The sequence below is a fragment of the Dermochelys coriacea genome, chromosome 1 (genome assembly GCF_009764565.3).
Source record: "Dermochelys coriacea isolate rDerCor1 chromosome 1, rDerCor1.pri.v4, whole genome shotgun sequence".
NCBI lineage: Eukaryota > Metazoa > Chordata > Testudines > Dermochelyidae > Dermochelys > Dermochelys coriacea.
In genome coordinates, this window is record NC_050068.2 from 323,135,460 (window position 1) to 323,156,494 (window position 21,035).

Here is a 21,035-nt window from a genome sequence, read left to right on the forward strand (position 1 = left end):
ATGTGTCATTAACAAGGAGAACCTATATGGAGAAGATGATATGGTTTAGGCTGAGAGTCTGTAAGGAAAGGCAGACGAAGTTTGCTGGTTATTGTTGAGTGAAGACTGTAAAATGCAGCAGAGTGGGTAATGCCAATAGCAATCATGAAAATTGGTGAGTACTATTACAAGGCTGATTCCATACTCTGCTGCAGTGTGGTTTTAGCTAAACAGGTGATATATGGGTCCTTTGTAAAGACGTTGTCTGTTCTTTTTGTCATCTCAAACCAATACTTAAGAGACATCTTTCCCCTCTGCCAGCCAAATGAACGTTTTAGGAGGATGGTTATAGGCATGTTAGTCTAGGACATTGTGGAGCGTAATTTAATTCCTACCATAATTGTATCCAAGTTTATCCTCATGTTATGTTTTTTGATACCATACAGTAGTATTTTCTACATTTGCTCCAAGAGCTTTTTGTAACAATGTCAGTGTTCTTGTTTAATTGAGCCTTATACAGTATTATTTTGTTTACTGCTTTTCTATTGTGTCTCAAGGTTGTAAATATTTTGTAAAAATTGTAATATTTTGTTTAGTCTCCTAACTAAGAGCTGTATATGCAGAAGTTTATCCAGAGCCTTTTTTTTTCAACAGATTTTTATTTTAACACAACATAGAAATGGAAAAACACCCCACATATAATTTCAGTTTTCTTTCATGATTATGAGTTTGTAATCACAAATTAAGATTAGTTCTTGCCATGTACGTTTCCCAAAAAGATGAAAAACAGGGACTGATTCGTAGATTCCTTGATGATTCTACAGAAATATCAAACTCTGTAAGATAGGACACCATGTCTTCCCATTGGAAAATGAGATTTTTAACAAGCCTTATTCATCTGACTTCCCCAGGGGTGTTTCCTAACCTAGTTAGCAAGCAGTCTCTGCCTGTCCTGTCTCATCTCTGTGAGAGGCAAAGCCAGTAGGTTTAGGTGTTCCTTCTGAGTTGTCTTGATTGGTTTTCTGCTTTAAAAAAAACCACTTCCTTGTAATCTCTGATCATTGTGCAGGTTGCTAATGAAAAGCTGGAAGGGATTTCTTATAAGTAAAACAACCTGAGGGTGACTAAAAAGTGTGCATTTATTTGATAAGGCTGGAGCAGAATATGCCTGGATCAAAATGTTTCATTGTGTGTAATGCAAATCATTTACAATTTTCCTCACTTGAAACCTAGCCAGCTAAACTCCCTCGGTTGCCTTGTATTGGGTATTCTAATCATTTAAGTATATATTTATTTTTGTTCCTAGAACATCATTAAAGTGGGTAGTGCCCTTCTGAACCCCAGCACCAAGGAGCACTGGGAGCAGATCCAGCGAACAGAGGGTGGCACATCCCACCTACTGAAACATTATGAGGAATATTTCAACACAGTGGCCCAGAACATGAAGAAAACTTACCTGAAACCTTTTGTCATTATTGCCACAAATATGAGTGAGTAGCTGTTGAAAACTGTCTTTTCTGTTAGATGAAATTCCCTGACACTTGAGAGCATCAGGTATTGTCCATCCACTGGACCAGCATGTGTTCTGCAGAGAACAGCCAAGGGTGCCAAGGCTATATAAGAGAAAAGCTCCAGGATGCTGGGTGTGAAGGGAACAGCCCCCAACATTTTTCTCCAGACATGTTTAACTCATTCCTTGACAATGCTACATGAGCATTGAAAGGGCTCTCTGCTCTCTGGCTTGGAATCCTGAGCCAAAATGCAAGCCATGTGTTTCTAAAACTGTAAATTGCCAGAACATATATGAGGATTTTAAGGGTTTACAGAGCTATGGTGGGTATTCAGTTCCAGAGTCGGAAGATATTTATTTTCATGACATCTTGATGGGTCTTGAGACTGTTCCAATAATCAGAATATTATAGTGACACTGAGTTAAGATTCTTTCATAAATATGCAACCGCACATTAATATACCCACCTCAAGCACTGGAATTTCTAGAATTCCTCTGAAAACACAGTTTTCAGTAGAGAACTTCTACAACCAAGCTATTAGCCCAGATGAAGCTATCAACAGGTAAGCCGCATGGTCTAAAGGACTGAGCAGAAGACTGGGAGCCAGAACCTCTTGATTTCCAATCCCAACTCTTACTCTAATTTTGACTTACAATGTTATCTTGTTGTGTCAGTTTCTTTTGATCTGCAAAACGGAGATGATAATTCTTGCCAATCTACCTCACAGAGGTTATGTGATAAGTAATGAGTTGATATTTGTTCAAAACTTTGAGCATATAAAGTGCTAGATAAATGCTAAGTATGATTATTATTAAAATAAGCAGGAAAATCCAGTCTTACATGGCAGAAAAGCTTATCAGGAAAATTTCAAGTAGAGGGAGAGAGAAACACACAAAGAAATATCCCTGACCCAGCCTGTATTCCATTCCATGAACCAATAGGGTTTTTATTCTGTGTGAATGATTGGAGCCTAGAAGTGAGAGTTGGTCTGGAATTGTTTTTTTAGTGGAAAATGCCATTTCCACAAAACTAAAATTTTCCATGAGAAAATTTTGATTTTGCCAAAATGGCTTGATTTTTCATTGGGAAAATTTGACACAAAATATTTCAGGTCTGATCAACCCAAATTGAAACATTTTATTTTGAGTCAGTTGAGCATTGATTTGTTTCATTCTTATCTGCCATGGTGCCTCATGGGTGTTGTAGTTCAGGTGTCTCATACCCCCATTTTCCCCTATTGTTCAGGCTCCCTGCCTAGACTACATCTCCCATGTGGCACCATGGTCTCCCCTATGGTTGATCTGACACAGTGCATCATGGGAGCCATATGACCACAGTGTATCATCATATGAAATGCAGTCCGACTGGGAGACCTGCCCATAGAGGCAAATGGGGGCATGAGATGCCCGAACTACAATTCTGATGACACACTGTGGCAACTCAGGGTGCAACAGATTAAAGTTGAATCAATCAAGCCAACCTGTTCAACAAACTGAAACAAAACATGTTGATTGTTGAAATGTTTTGCTATTTCCAAAGCAAATTTTTCTGAATTTTCCCTTCCTCAAAAATTTTTGATATTTCAATGTTTCATCCCAATTTGGCATGACAACTCCTTACAAAATGTCTGAATTTCCTGCTGGATAAAAAATCTGATTTTTCATCAGCTCTGCCTGAGGTCAGAAGGATGTAGCTTCTAAGGGGCAAGGCAATTCTGTACTGACTAGTTTCTTTTTTCTCTCTCTCTCTCGAGCAGTTTTTCCAGGTGAGTGCTGCATTAGTAGGGTTGACTAACAACTCATCTGGGAATTCTTTAGGAACTAGGGAAAGAATGGGAATTGGCAGTGCTTAACTTGGACATTTCCTCACACAGAAACCTACAGTAAGCCTGATACAGTTACCCTCCACAGCTCCAGATTCTCAATTTTAATTTTTATTAAAATACCTGAATTGGCAGCTTGTGAGGTTTTAAAAAATTTAAAGTTATAAACCAAACACTATAAACACTTTTAGCAGTTGCAGAACAGCCAGAGGGTCTGGAGATGAGCCCCAGAGTAGCTAGAAATGCAGGGATTGGGGGAGAGTTGAGAAGTATTCTCATCCCTAACCTCTCCAAGGAACAAGAGACTGAGGATAGGAATCTAACCCACTTCTTTTGCATGGCATACACTAAAACTAAGCCATGGGGTCAGACCTTTAGTGTATGAGTAGCGGTAGAAGTATTATAACTTTTTAACTTAGTTTTTGAAAGATGTCTTTTTTAAACTTCTAGCTCATACATGTCCCTGTCAAGAATATTGCAGCACTCTATATAGCTATGTTCTTCTGTTGCTGACCACCACACAATATTTCATTTAGACAAAATAAGTAATTTCCACATCAGTGGCAATGTAATACAATACCATGCTATATTACCTCCTGTCCAATGATTTTAAATCATCTTACAAACATTAAGTTTCACAGTACTCCTGTGAACTAGGGAAGTATTATTATCCCCAACTTACATATGGAAAAAGTAAGGCCACACGATTTTCCAAGGCCTATAGGAAATGTATGATGAAGCTAGGAATAGAATCCATATTTCCTGACCACCAGTCCTGTGCATTCCTCCTTTTTGTCCCTCCTACCATCCCTCTTACCAGCCTTCTTCCCCACTACCATATGTAAAAGTTTACATATTATACTTTCCCAGAAGATCACATAAAGTGCAATTGACTCTGAAAATTGACTGTGCCCGTTCATATTTGTCTCTCAATGAGCACTAGAGAAATTTGCTGTTTGTTAGCAAAAATACATTTTCTACCAGCTAGCTTTGGTGCTTAACCTGGGATATTAGAGAGACTAGGTGGGTGAGGCAAGTTTTCAAGCTTACACAGAGTTATAACATTGCATATAACCTGGGATATGAAAGTCAAGCTGGGTCTTTCCAGTTTGTTCATAATCAGCAGCAATAAAGATTCTGCAGTACAAATGCTAACTTCAGGTATACATGTGCATCTCAGTTAAAGGCAATGATAAAATATGAAAAATGATAAAAATGGCTCTGCCATTGGGATTTAGTTAGTAAGTCTGTTGATCTTGCTCAGAAATTGAATCCAGCTCATTTTCTTTGTTGTGTTATTTCTGCAGTACAAACAGGAGAAAAAAATAGTAAAAACTTATATTTGAAATAGCAGATCTGACTATTTAAGCTCATACAAGAAGTTGGGCTGTTGAGTTGGAATCTGCCATTTTTAGATAGTTTATGTTCAGGACAGAACAGCACTTTACTAATATGAAATTTTTTTTGTGTGAAATTTGTAACCATTACATATGCACTGCATATACCTTTATATTCTCTAAATATGAAATAATGCTGGAACATATGATGTCAGTCATCATGGGAAATAATTATTGATTACATCTGGCATATTTTTTGGTTCAGATTTCTTAATGCTATGGATTTTTTACAGTATCAGTAAAATTTCATTTTTGGATAATACCATGTATGATTGAAATTAAGTTAATATTATGAGGAACTTAATTTTTTTTCACAGTTATTGCTGTTGACATCTTTGACAAGTCTAATTTTACGGGCGCTAAAGTACCACGGTTTGACAAGATTAAAGAAGATTATCCTAAAGATTTGGAGTCATCTGTTTTGTTCCCTGATACTTTGTTCAAACCTTCAGATAGAAAAGGTAAAACACCTCTCCAGACATTTTGGAAACTTTCAGTAGTAATCTTCCAATTGACTCTTAGGGATCAGTTATGCCTCTTATGAGGCAGAATTGTCCTGGGGCAGAGGTGGGGCAATCATATACATCAAGTGAACCTTACATAGAGATAGAATGACTCTGTGGATGTGAGAGACTAACAAATTTATTTGAGCATAAGCTCACGAAAGCTAATGCTCAAATAAATTTGTTAGTCTCTAAGGTGCCACAAGTACTCCTTTTCTTTTTGCGAATACAGAATAACACGGCTGTTACTCTGAAACCTGTGGACCTGTAAGACATAATTCCTTCAGGGCACTAAGGGGAGCATGCTGGGCTGGGAAACTTGCTATACCCTTTCATCAGTCCCCTCACACTGCTCTGTCACTGTGCATAGAAATGGTCCTGTCCTTTATTCCACACAGGAATGGGCTTTATCACTATTGGCAGCACTCATGACCTCCCCCAACCAACAGGCTCCCCAGCACATCCATCCAAATTATAGCTGGCCCTAGTACAGTCATATCTTGTCAACTTGCCCGAGTAGGAGAAGCTCTTATAGACTGACATATGTTCTAGGCCTAGACGATTCTCTGAAAACCGCACAGCTCAGATTTTTGTAGCATTTATACCTGACAGTTTGATGATCTGCTATTTTTTATATCTGTTCTGGAAGGGAAGATACCACAAATCATTGTATTAGAAACCCTTCAAACATCACTGTTAATGAAAACTTGTATTCAGAGATTAGCTGTTCACTCCAGACAGGGAAGTTGTTTCTTATTCACCCCAGAATAGCAGGAACATGGCCCTGTTTCTTTAGGATCTCAATAAAATCCACAGTATGTAAGTGAAAACTGTGGACATTAGATGCACCTGTTCTCCTGTGAAGGCATGAATGAGAATTTCAGTAGATACAGAGTCAGTGGTGGCACAGGTGCACAGAGCAAGTGAAAGACAGATTTACAGACAACATGGTATGAAAGATGGAGATGCCAGAATCAAGGATGATGCCAAGTTAACAGACAGCAAAGGCAAATAGAAGGCCTAACTGAAACAGGTAGGTGGAGGATATGTTTGAAAGTGTACCTCTTACAAAGATACAGAGTTCTTCCTTTGAGACATTTGAAGAAAGTTGAGATAAAACCACAAGACAAGGTCAACACAGGCAGAGAGAGTAGCCTAAATGGAATCATTAAAAGTGTCAAATGTTATATATGGCTGAGTATCCTCAGTATAAAAATGTATTAGTATAATATAAATAATATATAAGGTTTATATAAATATATATATAAGGTACATTTGTAATGAAGATTTTTCTTATAAGTAATATATTTACGTGATCTGTCTCTTTTCTGTAAGAGGAAAGCAACTGGCATTAAGAGATACTGCCAAAATTTGAAGATCATGTGGAGGTGCCAATTTAAAGTAAAACCTCTGTGGCCCATTACTGTTGCACTCCAAAAAGGCACACAATGTACTGTAAATCTTGCATGGTACATGCAGTATAATAAGGATAATATACATGGGTTTTAATATTTCTCCTTAAATTGCACATCTTATTTAAATGAATGTGCCTGTTTTAGCCCCAGAATCGCTCATATTCTAACTAGTGTGACAAAGTTCCTCCTCTACCTTGGTGGGTCTTGTGCTTATTGGTGGATTTGCTTGCCTTGGAGCTTCATGGCAGCCCTTAGTTTGGCTGTTTTCATGAACCCACAGTCCAGGTCAACTCCTCCTGTGTCTGACCAGGAGTTGGGAGGTTTGGGGGGAACCTGGACCCGCCCTCTACTCCGGGTTCCAGCCCAGGGCCCTGTGGAATGCAGCTGTCTAGAGTGCCTCCTGGAACAGCTGTGTGACAGCTACAACTCCCTGGGCTACTTCCCCATGGCCTCCTCCCAACACCTTCTTTATCCTCACCATAGGACTTTCCTCCTGGTGTCTGATAATGCTTGTACTCCTCAGTCCTCCAACAATCCGCGTTCTCACTCTCAGCTCTTAGTGCCTCTTGCTCCCAGCTCCTTACATGCGTACCACAAACAGAAGTGAGCTCCTTTTTAAACCCAGGTGCCCTGATTAGCCTGCCTTAATTGATTCTAGCAGCTTCTTGATTGGCTGCAGGTGTTCTAATCAGCCTGTCTGTCTTAATTGTCTCCAGAAGGTTCCTGATTGTTCTGGAACCTTCCCTGTTACCTTACCCAGGGAAAAGGGACCTACTTAACCTGGGGCTAATATATCTGCCTTCTATTACTCTCCTGTAGCCATCTGGCCTGACACTGTCACACTAGATAGAAAGATGGTTCAGTTGTGATTTGATTTTCAATTGTATGATTAGATAGTATGCAATATAGTCATACAAAGTATCCTGAAACAGGGTATCAAAAGTGTCCTCAGTGCTGTGCATCTAAAGTTACCTGGGCGCGAATGTTAATATAGGTAACGAACTGTAAACATCTGTTAAAATGGTAGCCCAGACTTATGGTGAAAGAGTTAGGCTTGAATGTTTGTATTGATTTTGTAGTGGCACCTACAATGAAGCCATCAAACCAAAAAATGTCCTCTAAGCCAGATAATGGTATTTTAAACCCTGAGAATGCATTTACAAAGAGAAAAAAGCGACACCCAGATGAGTCTAACCAGTATGCTGTGGCTATGGTGATTATATATCGATCTCTAGGACAACTTTTACCTGAGCACTACGATCCTGACAGAAGAAGCTTAAGGTAAACTTTATACACATCTGTGAACTGCTCATAGAATCCCTCTGACTTGCTTTGAATGCTAGGTGGTCAGTGGTGCTATTATGTTACAATTATACTTCTCAGCTATCAACTGTAATCCATTTGTTACTGTAAAAGTAATTGTTTGCGGAGCCTTTCTTCTCTTGTTCTAGATATTTGAGACCGTAGACTGTTGTGTGAGAACAACCGGATCAGCAATGCTAGGTTTGAGAAACATAAATACCTTGAGTTCTGATTGTGCAGCCATGACAACTCCTTGATTGCGACACTCATATGCGGTAGCTGCAAAATTGGGCTATTGTATTTTAATGTGGAAATCTTTTTGCAACTTTGCTTTATTTCCACAGGTTACCTAATCGACCCATCATTAACACACCCATAGTGAGCACCACCATTCATAGTGATGGGGAACCTGTACCAAACCTCCTGGAAAACCCCATTATACTTGAATATTCCATGCTGGAAACAGAGGAGCGAACTAAGCCAGTCTGTGTGTTCTGGAACCACTCAATCATGTATGTTTGGTGACTTCTTTAATATTCTGGGAGGGAGTCAGGCCAGGCCATTGCAGTACAGGTTTCAGAAGTTCAGGCTGAGAAGGAGGCACTTTACAAGAAGAATATGAGCCCTTTTGTTCTTAGTTTGTTCATGTAGGCAGTTTAAGGTAAACTTTATACACATCTGTGAACTGCTCATAGAATCCCTCTAGGAATTATCAATATACAAGTAATTAGAATAACTCCTGAGAACAAAAGGATGATCCTCTAAAAATGTGGCTTTCTAACAAACTCTCACTGCAGGATATGTAACTTTCTGCAATATCTTATCACAGTGAAATATGAGCCTCAGGAAAGCCAGCGATTTTACAAACTCTGAGTGAGCTTTCCCCTCTTGTGTTAAAGTCCCTGGTTGGGAGCTCTGGGAAGGAAATCTATGTTAGGATTTGCTTGCTGGGTTCCTTGCCTGTTGTTCCATCCTCCAGTCCTTGCAGTTGAAGGGGCGCAAAGCAGAGAAGACTCCCTGTGCCTTCCCATACTCTCTGTGGCATGACCAAGCCCAATTTGGCTATATATGAGTACAATTATAGCAGCTAGCTGTTCTTCATACAAGAACAAGTGGAAATGTGGTTCTTAAACAGAGTTGATGAGATTACAAATTTTAAACTGAATTACATACACCACAATCTAATCTCAAAATATCATTTTGAAATAAAAAGTTGATCACAAGGACAATTGTGCTAGTTACTAGTAACTTATCCTTCCTCCAATAAACTATTGCTTATTTGTCTTTGTTTGTTTGTTTTAGTGAAAAATAAAAGGGATGTGTGAGTGGGTGGGAAGGGAAGTGTCTATTATGGAACCTTTGACCCCTTCCCATTCCATCTTTCAGCCCATAATGATCAGGCTGCAGTTTCTGTGTCTGACTTTCATGGAAGGATGTAGCAGGGAGAATAAGGAGAAATATTCTCAGTCTAGTCTAGTCTTTCATATTTGGTAAAGAGGGAAGTTGAAAACGCAAATATTCTTTAAAGGTACAGAGAATTCTATGAACAATATTATGTTGTGTATGCATTTTGGGATTCTGCAATATGAAAATTATGAAAATATGAAGAGCAATCCTCTCTGAAATATTTTTAAGGGTGTGGGAAAAAGGAATGAACATTTTGTGTTAAGAGTTAACTACTCATTCAGCATTTAATAAGTCTGATGTATTAAAATGAATATATAGATATAAAAAATGAAAGTCCCAAATCATGAGATTACAAATATACTAATAGGATTATAATAGTCTCTTTTTCAGGAAAAACATATCAAGTGTGCATTTTTCAAGAGAGCTCAAAGAGGCAATGAAAATCTAACACAGCAGTAATTAAGTTTAGAGAAGCAATTTCTTGATACCTTAATTGTTTCTGTGAATAGCTCATAAAAGAGAATGACAATTCCTATGTTCGTAAAGTTTTTCAGTAATAGTACGGGTTAGAATAACTCAATAGTTTTAAATAGTTTGATATTTTGCCTCTTTTGTTGTTGACTACTTCATTGGTACTGCAGTCTATTTTGTGGCTTCTTCTTCACAGTTGCCGTTAAAAACTAACTTTGTTCGTTGGCTTTATAATTTCTTGTAACAAAAGAATTTTAAGTAAGCTAACTATGTTTCAAGGTGCTAGTTATCTTAAAAACACAGTTAAAATATTATATTGCCAAATGGAAAAAACAGTTTAAATGTCTAATTAGAAGCCTTTGAAATGAATACAGTAATATTTGTTGTTCATAATTTTTACAGAATAGAGTAATAGATTTTAGGACAAATTCATCCCTGAAGTCAGAGGAGTTACACGTGGTGGAATTAGGAAGCTTTGCTGGGTTATCTGTTCCTCTCTGGTGCTGGTGCAGGATATCCCTCGATATAGAATATTGTTCTCTATAGTGTGTTTTGTCATATTTTCTCCAATCTGATTTTAAAAGAACAGTTTAAAATCTCACACTTCTGTTTGAAAATACTAGTAACAATCATAGGTGAAACAATATCTAAGATGACTGAGAAATTAAAGGTGAAAATATAATTCTTGGTATTTTCAGTTTGTGTACTTTGCACAAGTGACATCACTTTGTTTTGTCACAAAAAGTGGGCAGTGGGACTTGGGGATGCATGTTATATCTGAAACCATTTCTGACTCAGCTTTTGAAACTGACTAGATTTCAGGGTGATAGTGTCCCAATAAATTAATGCAGGTGAAGGCTGCCAATGTTCAACTTTGTCTAGGATGCTGTCCCCACTAATCTAAAACTGAGAGCTGCATTAGTAATTAATATCATTGATGGGGTGAGGGGTAAAAGGAGGAAGTGGTCATGTAGGGATGCTCTAGAACAATAAACATTTATCACTTTACTTGTGCTTTCTTCATTCAACAGAGTTGGTGGGTCTGGAGGCTGGTCCTCCAAAGGGTGTGAGCTTTTTTCCAGAAACCAGAGCCATGTTTCTTGCCAGTGCAATCACATGACCAGCTTTGCAGTCCTAATGGACATTTCAAAACGAGAGGTGAGTGGCCACACTCATGCAGCTACTGGGCTAAGATGTTTTTAAGAGGCCTCAGGTGTGATTTAAGAGCTTTTCCCCAACTGGTTAATTCCTTCTTTGCTTTCTCCTGCAAATTAAACCAACAGCATGTCAGAGATGTATTCTTGTAGTGCGTGCCAGTGCTGCTGCAGTGAGGCCTATGTCCATATTTTCTCTGAATTTATTACATGGCCATAAAAACGTAGTTCTGGACTAAAAATTGATGCGGAAGACCACAGATTAGAATGTTGTATGTGGTGTGGGGGGCGGACTCCTTCTCAGTTCAGAAAAGGCTGCTTTGGGCTGAACTCTGCTCAGCTTTAGAGGGCCTGTGCAAGGCCCTCTCCATCACTAAAGCCCAGCTATGGGGTAGCAGTCACATGGCTTGGGGGTTCTTGCACACTGCAGACCGGGGGCTCTGTGCTGTCCTAGTAGGTGGATATGGAGAAAGCTAGCAAGGATAATCAGGACAGGGGTCCCCACATGTGTTTACACAGAGCCAGTGGCTGGAAACCCCCAAATAGGTTGTGTGGAGGAGCTGTGGCAATTATTCCAGACCATATATTCATAGATTTAAAGGTCAGAAGGAAATGTTTGACCTCCTGTATAACAAACGCCATAAGCCTTCCCCAGAATAATTCCTGTTTTATTAGAAAAACATGCTGTTTTGATTTAAAAATTGCCAGGGATGCAGAATCCCCCACAACTCCTTGATAAATTGTTCCAGTGGTTAATTACCCTCACTGTTAAATATGTACACCTTATTTCCAGTCTGAATTTGTCTAGCTGCAACTTCCAGTTACTGGGTCTTATTGTAACTTGGTTTGAGAGACTAAAGAGCCCGATATTAAATATTTGTTCCCCATATGGATATTTATAGACTGTGATCAAGTCATCCCTTAATCTTCTTCTTTTTGTTAAGCCAAATAGATTGAGCTCCTTGAGTGTCTCGCTATGAGACATGTTTTTCTTTGCTTTAATCGATCTGATAAGGATGAAGACTTCTTCCCACACCACAGGTGGCTGCACTTTATAGATATGTGAGTGGTCCTTATGTAGAAATGTCCACATGCTCCCCTCATCCAGAAATATGTAAATGGGAACAAACAAATGCATAAACTTAACAGCTCCACTGAAACTTGAGTGTCTGTAACTCTCCCCACACAGTCTATGGGACAGATAGGGTCCAGAGCGGGCAGGCAACAGGCCCAAAAAGGCAATGGAGGTCTTGTGATTATTTGGATCCTTGCTCTCCACCCTGTGTACCCACTCTGTATTGTCCTACATCCACGCTCCACCCAATTATGCCTTTGCCTCCCCCTCCCCAAGCCATAGTAGCACAGCGAGACTGGCAGTCACACTGCTACTGGTGATGATGTCCTGCTGCATTCTGTGAGTGTGCAGAGGAGAGCCACAGAGCACGTAGTGGAGAGTTACTGTTGCTCAAGGCACAACCTACTCTGTAAAGAGTGTGTGCTATCTAATGCCTGCCTACTCCTGGTCAATCTGGGGGCCATGTTGATCTTTTGAACAGGGGAAAATGGCTAAAGGGAGAGAGGGAGCATCTTGTTAGCCTTTTCCCCCTCTCCATAGGGACACATATTTTTCAGTGCAGATTTGTGAGCCCTCTGCCCTGCACAAAAGATCATCTCGGTTAAAGTTAGTTAAAACCTTTGCAATCTTTCTGGATGAAATGCCATCTGTGGAATGTAATGTCCTCGTTCCAATTGCTTGCTTTGTTTGTTTGCTGGCAATACTCATGGGAGGAAGCTAAGCAAGATTTGGACATAAAGACGGCCTTGTTTTGCTTTGCTCCACAGAGAGTCAAGTTTGACAAACTAACCACTAATGCAAAGCTCATGAAAATTCCCAGTTCCCACCTAAGAAGTTACAGTGTCATAGAAGTAGAGACACATGTTCATCTTTCTAAATATGATTGTACAGTAGTTATCTATAGTTAAGCATAGGTTTTATTTAAATCCAGAGGCCAGATTCACATCAGTATACTCCACAGTGCACAAAACAACACTTGTCAGTTGAAAAACTACAGTATAGATCTTGTGAAGTTGCCAATTTGAAAAGAGTTAGTTTTTAATTTACTATCTTGAGGGGTTCTTGCTTGGCATTTACTGATTTCCTGTTAACACTGATTTTCTTCAGGAAGCTGTAAATCAGGACAAAAGTAAAACTGGCTCGGTAGTTTGAAATTCACTTAATGGTGGTTTTGTATTTTTAATCCCCCGAGTGAGCTAGTTTTACCTGACATGTAAAAGGGCTTATGATACATTTTCTTCATGCTCAAGAGATTGAGTCCCCACTGTCCCCACTTCCATCTGTTCTGTAGTAAATTTGCTGGCTTGATATTAGCTAAAAGTTCAATTTTTTTTCTAAGAAATCACATTAGACAAAAAACATAATTAGAAGGAAAGCTTTAAAGAGATGTTTTTAATCTGTCACTCCACAGAATGGCGAGGTGCTTCCTCTGAAGATAGTCACTTACACGACTGTATCCATCTCACTGGTGGCTTTGCTGATGACCTTCATACTGCTAGTTCTGATCCGAACACTGCGTTCAAACCTACACAATATTCACAAAAACCTGGTGGCTGCCCTTTTCTTCTCAGAATTGGTCTTTCTTATTGGAATCAATCAGACAGAAAACCCGGTAAGAGCCAGTTCAGTGCTTTTGGGATATCAGCTTCCGTTCAATGACTGAAGCTTTGTGTAAAGCTGTAAACAAAGTGTTCACACCGTAAGTTTTGATCTATTTCACTTTTTCTTTTTCCTTCTTTGGGGTGGCTGGAGGGAGCACGAAGGTTTCATTTGTATGAAGCCTATACCTTTTTATACACAACTCATTGGGATAAATAGTAGTCCCATTAGATAGGGAATGAATTTTTTTCCCCCAGATAACAGATGAAAACTGCCCCCCGAAGGGCAAATGTGGCATAAGAATTGAACCCTGAATATACTGATTTCTTCCTTCGGTTCTGCCTGATAACGTTCTACCTCACTTTATCTCTCCAGTACTGCGCAGAACAGACTCCTTTACAAGCCCATGCAGAAGTTCCTAGTGCTGAAAGGCATGTCACCAGGCATCAGTACTACTCAAGAGCAGTGTGCATGTCCCATACTGACACCGGTCATGCTGGAGAAGCCGATTGCCTGGCAGAGGTAGTTTGCTACCTCCTGGCACAACAGGGAAACCCATTGCCTAGCACTGTGCTTTCCATTCACTGTGGTTTCTGGTTTTGGCACAGCAAGAATATTTTTATAGCTTAGTGCAGCCTTCTCTTGCACTGGCCAGTGTGCATGAGAAAATGCAACCTGGATTGAAACTGTGAATGTGGGAAATACAATATACATGACATTTTCATGTTTTATAATCAGTGCCTTATTTGTAGCCATTTTTATGTAGCAATAAATACTATTTATTAATGGCATCCAAAATGTACTAGGTTTTGTGCATACAGGCAAAAGTAAAAGTTCCTGGACCAGAGAACTAGTAGTCTGCATAAACAGCCAATGTACAGATGGGGCATGGAGTAGCAGTGAAAAGAATATAAAATCATACAAACAAGCTTTTACAATTAAGACCATTAGAAATATTTTGTAAATATTATTTGAATTTTCTGTTAGACATATCTTTTTAAACAGCCTTTATTCTAAATCCCAGATAAGTAACTTGAGAGAGAAGCTAGCTATAAACACAAGAGAAGCTGATTGCATTGATTTTTTCATTGTCCAAGGGGAGAGAAGTGCAAAAGACATGTAGATTTGAAGACTAGAAGGGTCCATTGTGATCACCTAGTCTGATCTCTTGCATAATACAGGCTAAAGAGCTTCAATCCAGTACTTTCTGCATCAAGCCCATAACTTCTGTTAGGACATAACAGAAAGGTGCAGGTGACACAAAGCTGGAAGGTATTGCCAATACAGAGAAGGACCGGGATATCATAAAGGAAGATCTGGATGACCTTGTAAACTGGAGTAATAGTAATAGGATGAAATTTAATAGTGAAAAGTGCAAGGTCATGCATTTAGGGATTAATAACCAGAATTTCTGTTATAAACTGGGGACGCATCACTTGGAAGTAACAGAGGAGTAGAAGGACCTTGGAGTATTGGTTGATCACAGGATGACTATGAGCCGCCAATGTGATATGTCTGTGAAAAAAGCTAATGCGGTCTTGGGATGCATCAGGCGAGGTATTTCCAGTAGAGATAAGGAAGTGTTAGTAGCGTTATACAAGGCACTGGTGAGACCTCATCTGAAATATTGTGTGCAGTTCTGGTCTCCCATGTTTAAGAAGGATTAATTCAAACTAGAACAGGTTCAGAGAAGAGCTACTAGGATGATCCAAGGAATGGAAAACTTGTCTTATGAAAGGAGACTCAAAGAGCTTGGCTTATTTAGCCTAACCAAAAGAAGGCAGAGAGGAGATATGATTGCTCTCCATAAATATATCAGAGGGATAAATATCACGGAGGGAGAAGAATTATTTAAGCTCAGTACCAATGTGGACACAAGAACAAATGGATATAAACTGGCCATCAGGAAGTTTAGACTTGAAATTAGATGAAGGTTTCTAACCATCAGAGGAGTGAAGTTCTGGAACAGCCTTCCAAAGGAAGCAGTGGGGGCAAAAGACATATCTGGCTTCAAGACTAAGCTTGCTAAGTTTATGGAGGATATGATATGATGGGATAGCCTAATTTTGGCAATTAATTGATCTTCAACTATTAGCGGTAAATATGCCTAATGGCCTGTGATGGGATGTTAGATGGGGTGGGATCTGAGTTACTACAGAGAATTCTTTCCTGGGTGTCTGGCTGGTGAGTCTTGCCCACATGCTCAGGGCTTAGTTGATTGCCATATTTGGGATCGGGAAGGAATTTTTCTCCAGGGCAGATTGACAGAGGCTATGGGAGTTTTTCGCCTTCCTCTGCAGCATGAGCATGGGTCACTTACTGCAGGATTCTCTGCACCTTGAAGTCTTTAAATCACGATTTGAGGACTTCAGTAGGTCAGACATAGGTCAGGGGTTTGCTACAGGAGTGGGTGGGTGAGATTCTGTGGCCTGCGTTGTGCAGGAGGTCAGACTAGATGATAATAATGGTCCCTTCCGACCTTAAAATCTATTATTATTATTATTATTCTGAATATGTCTAGTTTTAGCCTCTAGCAATTGCATCTTATTATGCATTTTCTGCTAAATTAAAGAGGTATCTACTGTCAGAAATCTCTTCCGACTTTAGATGCTTCCAGATCATGATCAAGTCACTTCTTACCCTTCTTTTGGATAAACAAAATAGATTGAGCTTCTTGAGTTTCTCACTATATGAGGCATGTTTTCTCAGACCTCAAATAATTCCTGTAGCTCTTTACTGAATCCTTTACAGTTTTTCAACATCCCTTTTAAAAGTGTGGATGCCAGAGCTGGACACGCTATTCTAATAGTGGTATCACTAATACCATATACAGAGGTAATACGACTTCCCTCTTCCTCCTTCATATTTCTTGTCTTATACATCCAAGAATTGTGGTAGCCTTCTTATTATGGCATCACACTGGGAATTCATGTTCAGGTATCTTCCATTACTGTCAAGTCCTTTCCAGTGTCATAGAATCATAGAATATCAGGGTTGGAAGGGACCTCAGGAGGTCATCTAATCCAACCCCCTCCTCAAAGCAGGACCAATCACTGCATTCCTGTCTCCCATTGCAAGTGTGACCTACAGTTTTTTTCCGTAGAAGTGTGACTTTGCATTTGGCTCTATTATAATGCATGTTGCTCAGATAAGCCCTTTACCCAAGTGATCCAGATCAGTCTGTATAACGGACCTTTCTCTATCATTATTTACCACTCCACCAATTTTTGTGTCATCTACAAATTTTACTAACAATGTTTTTATATTTTCTTCTAGATCATTGAGACAGATATTGAACAGCAGTGGGCCAAGAACAGATAACAGATAGATCCCTGCAGGAGCCCACTAGAAACCCCCCCTCATTTACAATTACTTTTTATAAACTGAATGCCAATTTAATTGATATAAAAAGAGTAGACTAGCTCATTTTTAGCAAGTTAATTCCGAAGCATTGTTAATACCATCTGTATTACTTCCTGGTATTTTCATACTGCAATGTCCATTGTGTCAGGGACATGACCACCCTTTTCATTTTCCTCTCCATGATTCAGTTACTATAATTTACTGTAATATCCTTAACCTTAAGCCATCTTTAAAAGTCTTTTTAAGTTAGAGAATACATTTTATATCATACAAGGCCACTCCTTACAACCTCCCCAGTCAATTTAAGAAGCCGGGAGGACTGTAAACTATGTGTGTTTGAGGGAATTATTCATCTGTCTGTGTGGAATGAGAGTTGTCTTACGAGTCATGCACTGATGAACATAAAAAGAAAAAGAATGTTGGAGCACAAATAATACCAAGGGGCTGGCACTGGGCCTGGCTTTTATGGGTTTCTGTAAATGAACAATCACATTTCAGGGAGAGGTTTTTAATCCCCCGTGGACTATTGATAAACAGACAATGATTTATTTTCTCTGTTCCTTACCTGAAAAAGGCAGAGTTTCAGTGCTGCAGCCTGCACAGATATGAAGAACCACACCTTTGTTAATATAGGAAAAGAATTTTTATTTTGAGGGCTAAACTTTCAGCAGTACTTGGTGTATTAAATTTGATGGAATTTGATGTGAGGGACAAAAGAGAGAGTCAAAAGTGTTACCTGACCCTGTTACTATTCAACATGAACATTTAAACGTGCTTCAGGGTTCTGAGTACAGAGACGTTGGCCTACTGAGACCCATGTCAAACAAGTTAGAAAGGTCATGCCAGGATCTGAAAATGTATTGATTGTGATGTACAGAATAGAAAGAATCAAAAACAAAGCATAAAACGTTTTGAAATTAAAATTGAGTGATTATGCAAACCAATCTTAATCAAAACTTTCCAAAGGATATCGGGTAGAGTCCCTTGTTTTATCAAACACCCCTTCTTTGGAGGGAAGAAGGTGTTAGTTCTATTGTTGGATTTTTAACTCAGCTCTAGGTTCTTATGATTATTCCCACTTTTGGAAAAACAGACAGAAAAAAGGGGGAGGAAAGATAGGACAGCAAAGGTGGGGGGGAATACAGCTTTCTGTAAATTCACAGGCTCAGGGTGGTTGGTCGGTGATGGATGCATGCTCTGGGTTAGCAGCTCATCCATGATGGATGTTGCTTTGGGACTTACTTGCCCAGTCTGGGACATCATCTGGCTAGTCTTGGCAGATCTCTCACTTTCATGAGTCCTTCTTAGATTGAACAGAGCTAGATTTCACATGTATCAATTTGTGATCATTGCTGGTTATGGTCTGGCATCTTCACTATCCAGTTGAGGGTCTGGATGTCTCTGAAGATAGACCCTCAGGTCTATCTTGAGGTTCACCAGGAATGGGCAGAGTTTCAGGAGTGCAGCAGCGGCCTATTAGTCAGTCCCAAGGGAATCCCCCAAGCATCCATGTTTTTTTTCTTTGAAGTCTTTTTTTAAGTGTTCAGAAAGGGGTATGATGGGTGGAATAGACCATTTCTTCATTATCTACCCACCAATTAGCCTAATTGCCAATATCCCAATTTTGTCCATCATTATCTAGTTTCAAACTATTACCTTAGTCTAGTCTTGGGTCAGATCAGTGGCCCATTTTAGTTTATACTTAACCATACTCTTTCTATCAGCATTCATTTTCAGTTGTTATTTCATTCTATAAACTTTCACTCACCTTCCAAAAATTGAACTGCAATTGGGGTAGGCCTGCTTAGACCCCAATTGTTACACCGTTGAAAAATTAGCTATGGTATCTAAGATCCTTTGGAATTCACCATAGAGCTAAGTGGTCCTTTAGTGGTGCATTAAACTAGTGCTGGCCCTTGCATGGGGTATTTTTTCCTTCTTCTACTTATTAGGTTTATGTACCTTTAACTGAGTGCCTCGGAGAGAGGTGAGACTTAACTTTTACAAGTGCTTAGATTGCATAAAGCTCTAGGATGAAGACTGTGGCCAGTAACTGCATTCCTCAGGCATAATGGAACTTTTTACCACCTGGGTAAAGCTCATTAGTGCAGGGGCAGAGCTTTCTCAGGGTCCAGTCCAAGACTGAGGGATGAACTCCCACAGGAACTCAGAACCATCACAAACATCATCACCTTTCACTCCTATGCAAGGCACACTTCTTCAACCTAGACTGCTCTAGTATAAACACACAGCAACATGTTCGTTAAAAAAACCAAAACCGTAACAAAACCCTACCAAAACAAAACCCTCCACTGCACACACAATCCTCCTCCTGGGGAGAGGATGTGAGAGAGAATGAACTTCACATGGCAGATGTTAGCCACATCACTTAAAGCACTATTAGAAGGTTCTCAGGGCCTCTGGGGATTAGGGAAGTATATGTAGAACCTATGTAGATGTCTTGGGAGCTTTTAGTTGTAGATTGGCTTCAGGGTAGGGATCAGTCAACCCCATAAAGCCCTAACGTACCATCTGTAGTTATCAGAGTAGCAGCCGTGTTAGTCTGTATCCGCAAAAAGAAAAGGAGGACTTGTGGCACTTTAGAGACTAACAAATTTATTTGAGCATAAGCTTTCATGAGCTACAGCTCACTTCATTGGATGTTCATGTGGCAGCTAAGCCTGCTTTGTTGAATCCATCTGACTCTTTGCCATTGTGTATGTGTTATATTGTCAGGAGGACGATCTATATGATCCCTCTGAGTGTGAAATGGAGCCAAAAGTCAGAGGTTGCAATCAGCAGCCTTGCTAAGAAACTTTTTGCCTCTTGGCTTCCATCTTGGTTTTGTGAATCTTAAACTATTACAAGTAGTGGAGACTCCATGCCTTGCTTCTGCAAAAATGCTGTTTTCTTGTTAAATTGTTAAGTGTTGCACACAGAACAAGGTGAGTGTGTTAGAATGGCCCAACCCATCAAAGGTACAGCAAATACGCACAAAGAAATTAACTTCAGAAAAGAGTCCTAGAGGTGGGGGTTTAATAACTGAAAGAATTTTAGACTGAAATATGTAATTCTCAACAGTCAGACCACATGCAGGCCACACAATCTAAAAATAAAGGCTTACAAAATCACTTTCTTTAAAGCTCGTAAGACTATGACAAAATAATTAAATCAATTTTAATGTACGTTTTTTTTCAAAGACTTATTAATATTTTCTTTAGCATTTAGTGAATATCCAGTCTTGTGTGTGTTGCAAGGGTCGTTGGTTCAGCAGGAGCAGCTGTAATCTCAATGTTCTTTTTTCCTTCCCCAGTTCGTGTGCACTGTGATAGCCATCCTCCTGCACTACTTCTACATGAGCACCTTTGCCTGGATGTTTGTGGAACAGCTCCACATCTACCGCATGCTGACTGAAGTGAGGAACATCAATTTTGGACATATGAGGTTCTACTATGTCGTTGGTTGGGGGATTCCTGCTATTATAACAGGTAGGGGAAGTAGGTCACCAAAGCTGAAAAGGCAAAACAACTTCATTCCTTTCCCTCCCCTACTATTCAGGACAGCATTAAAGCAGGTGCTTAACTTCTATTGTAGTCAGTGGGACTTAAGTGCTTAAGTGCTTTCCTGAATCAGAGCAATAACCACCAGCAAACAAGAAGACATCAGACTGAACTTGAGAAATCAGCGCAATGAATGCTGCTTGCCCTAATTAAAGTAATTTTCTGATATTTATAACGGTAAAAACATATTTGAATTCAAATTAAATCAAGATGTATTGAAAGCACTCGGAAGTAACATTGTCTGTATTGTAATTATTTTCTCTGTAGTTTAGAGAGATTTTGCTCGTCCTATGCTGGTAGACTAAGGTTATGTCTACACTGCGATAGAACAGCTGCGATAAAAAGTTGAATTTACAAATGTAGAATTATGTACAAAAAATAACTGCATTGAGAAATAAAACAATGTAAAACTTTAGAGCCTACAAGTCCACTCAGTCCTACTTCTTGGTCAGCCAATTGCTAAGACAAACAAGTTTG

The 21,035-nt window shown here is 39.4% G+C and overlaps 1 protein-coding gene across 1 annotated transcript in view; it reads left to right on the top strand.

Moving 5' to 3' along the window:
- Nucleotides 1-21,035, top strand: part of CELSR1 (cadherin EGF LAG seven-pass G-type receptor 1) — a 292,313-nt gene that overhangs the window by 247,727 nt on the left and 23,551 nt on the right. Inside the window, 7 exon segments of the mRNA XM_043507789.1 lie at nucleotides 1,286-1,469; nucleotides 5,027-5,170; nucleotides 7,707-7,908; nucleotides 8,274-8,441; nucleotides 10,839-10,965; nucleotides 13,448-13,648; nucleotides 20,312-20,486. Of these exon segments, the coding sequence (XP_043363724.1) occupies nucleotides 1,286-1,469; nucleotides 5,027-5,170; nucleotides 7,707-7,908; nucleotides 8,274-8,441; nucleotides 10,839-10,965; nucleotides 13,448-13,648; nucleotides 20,312-20,486 (1,201 nt within the window).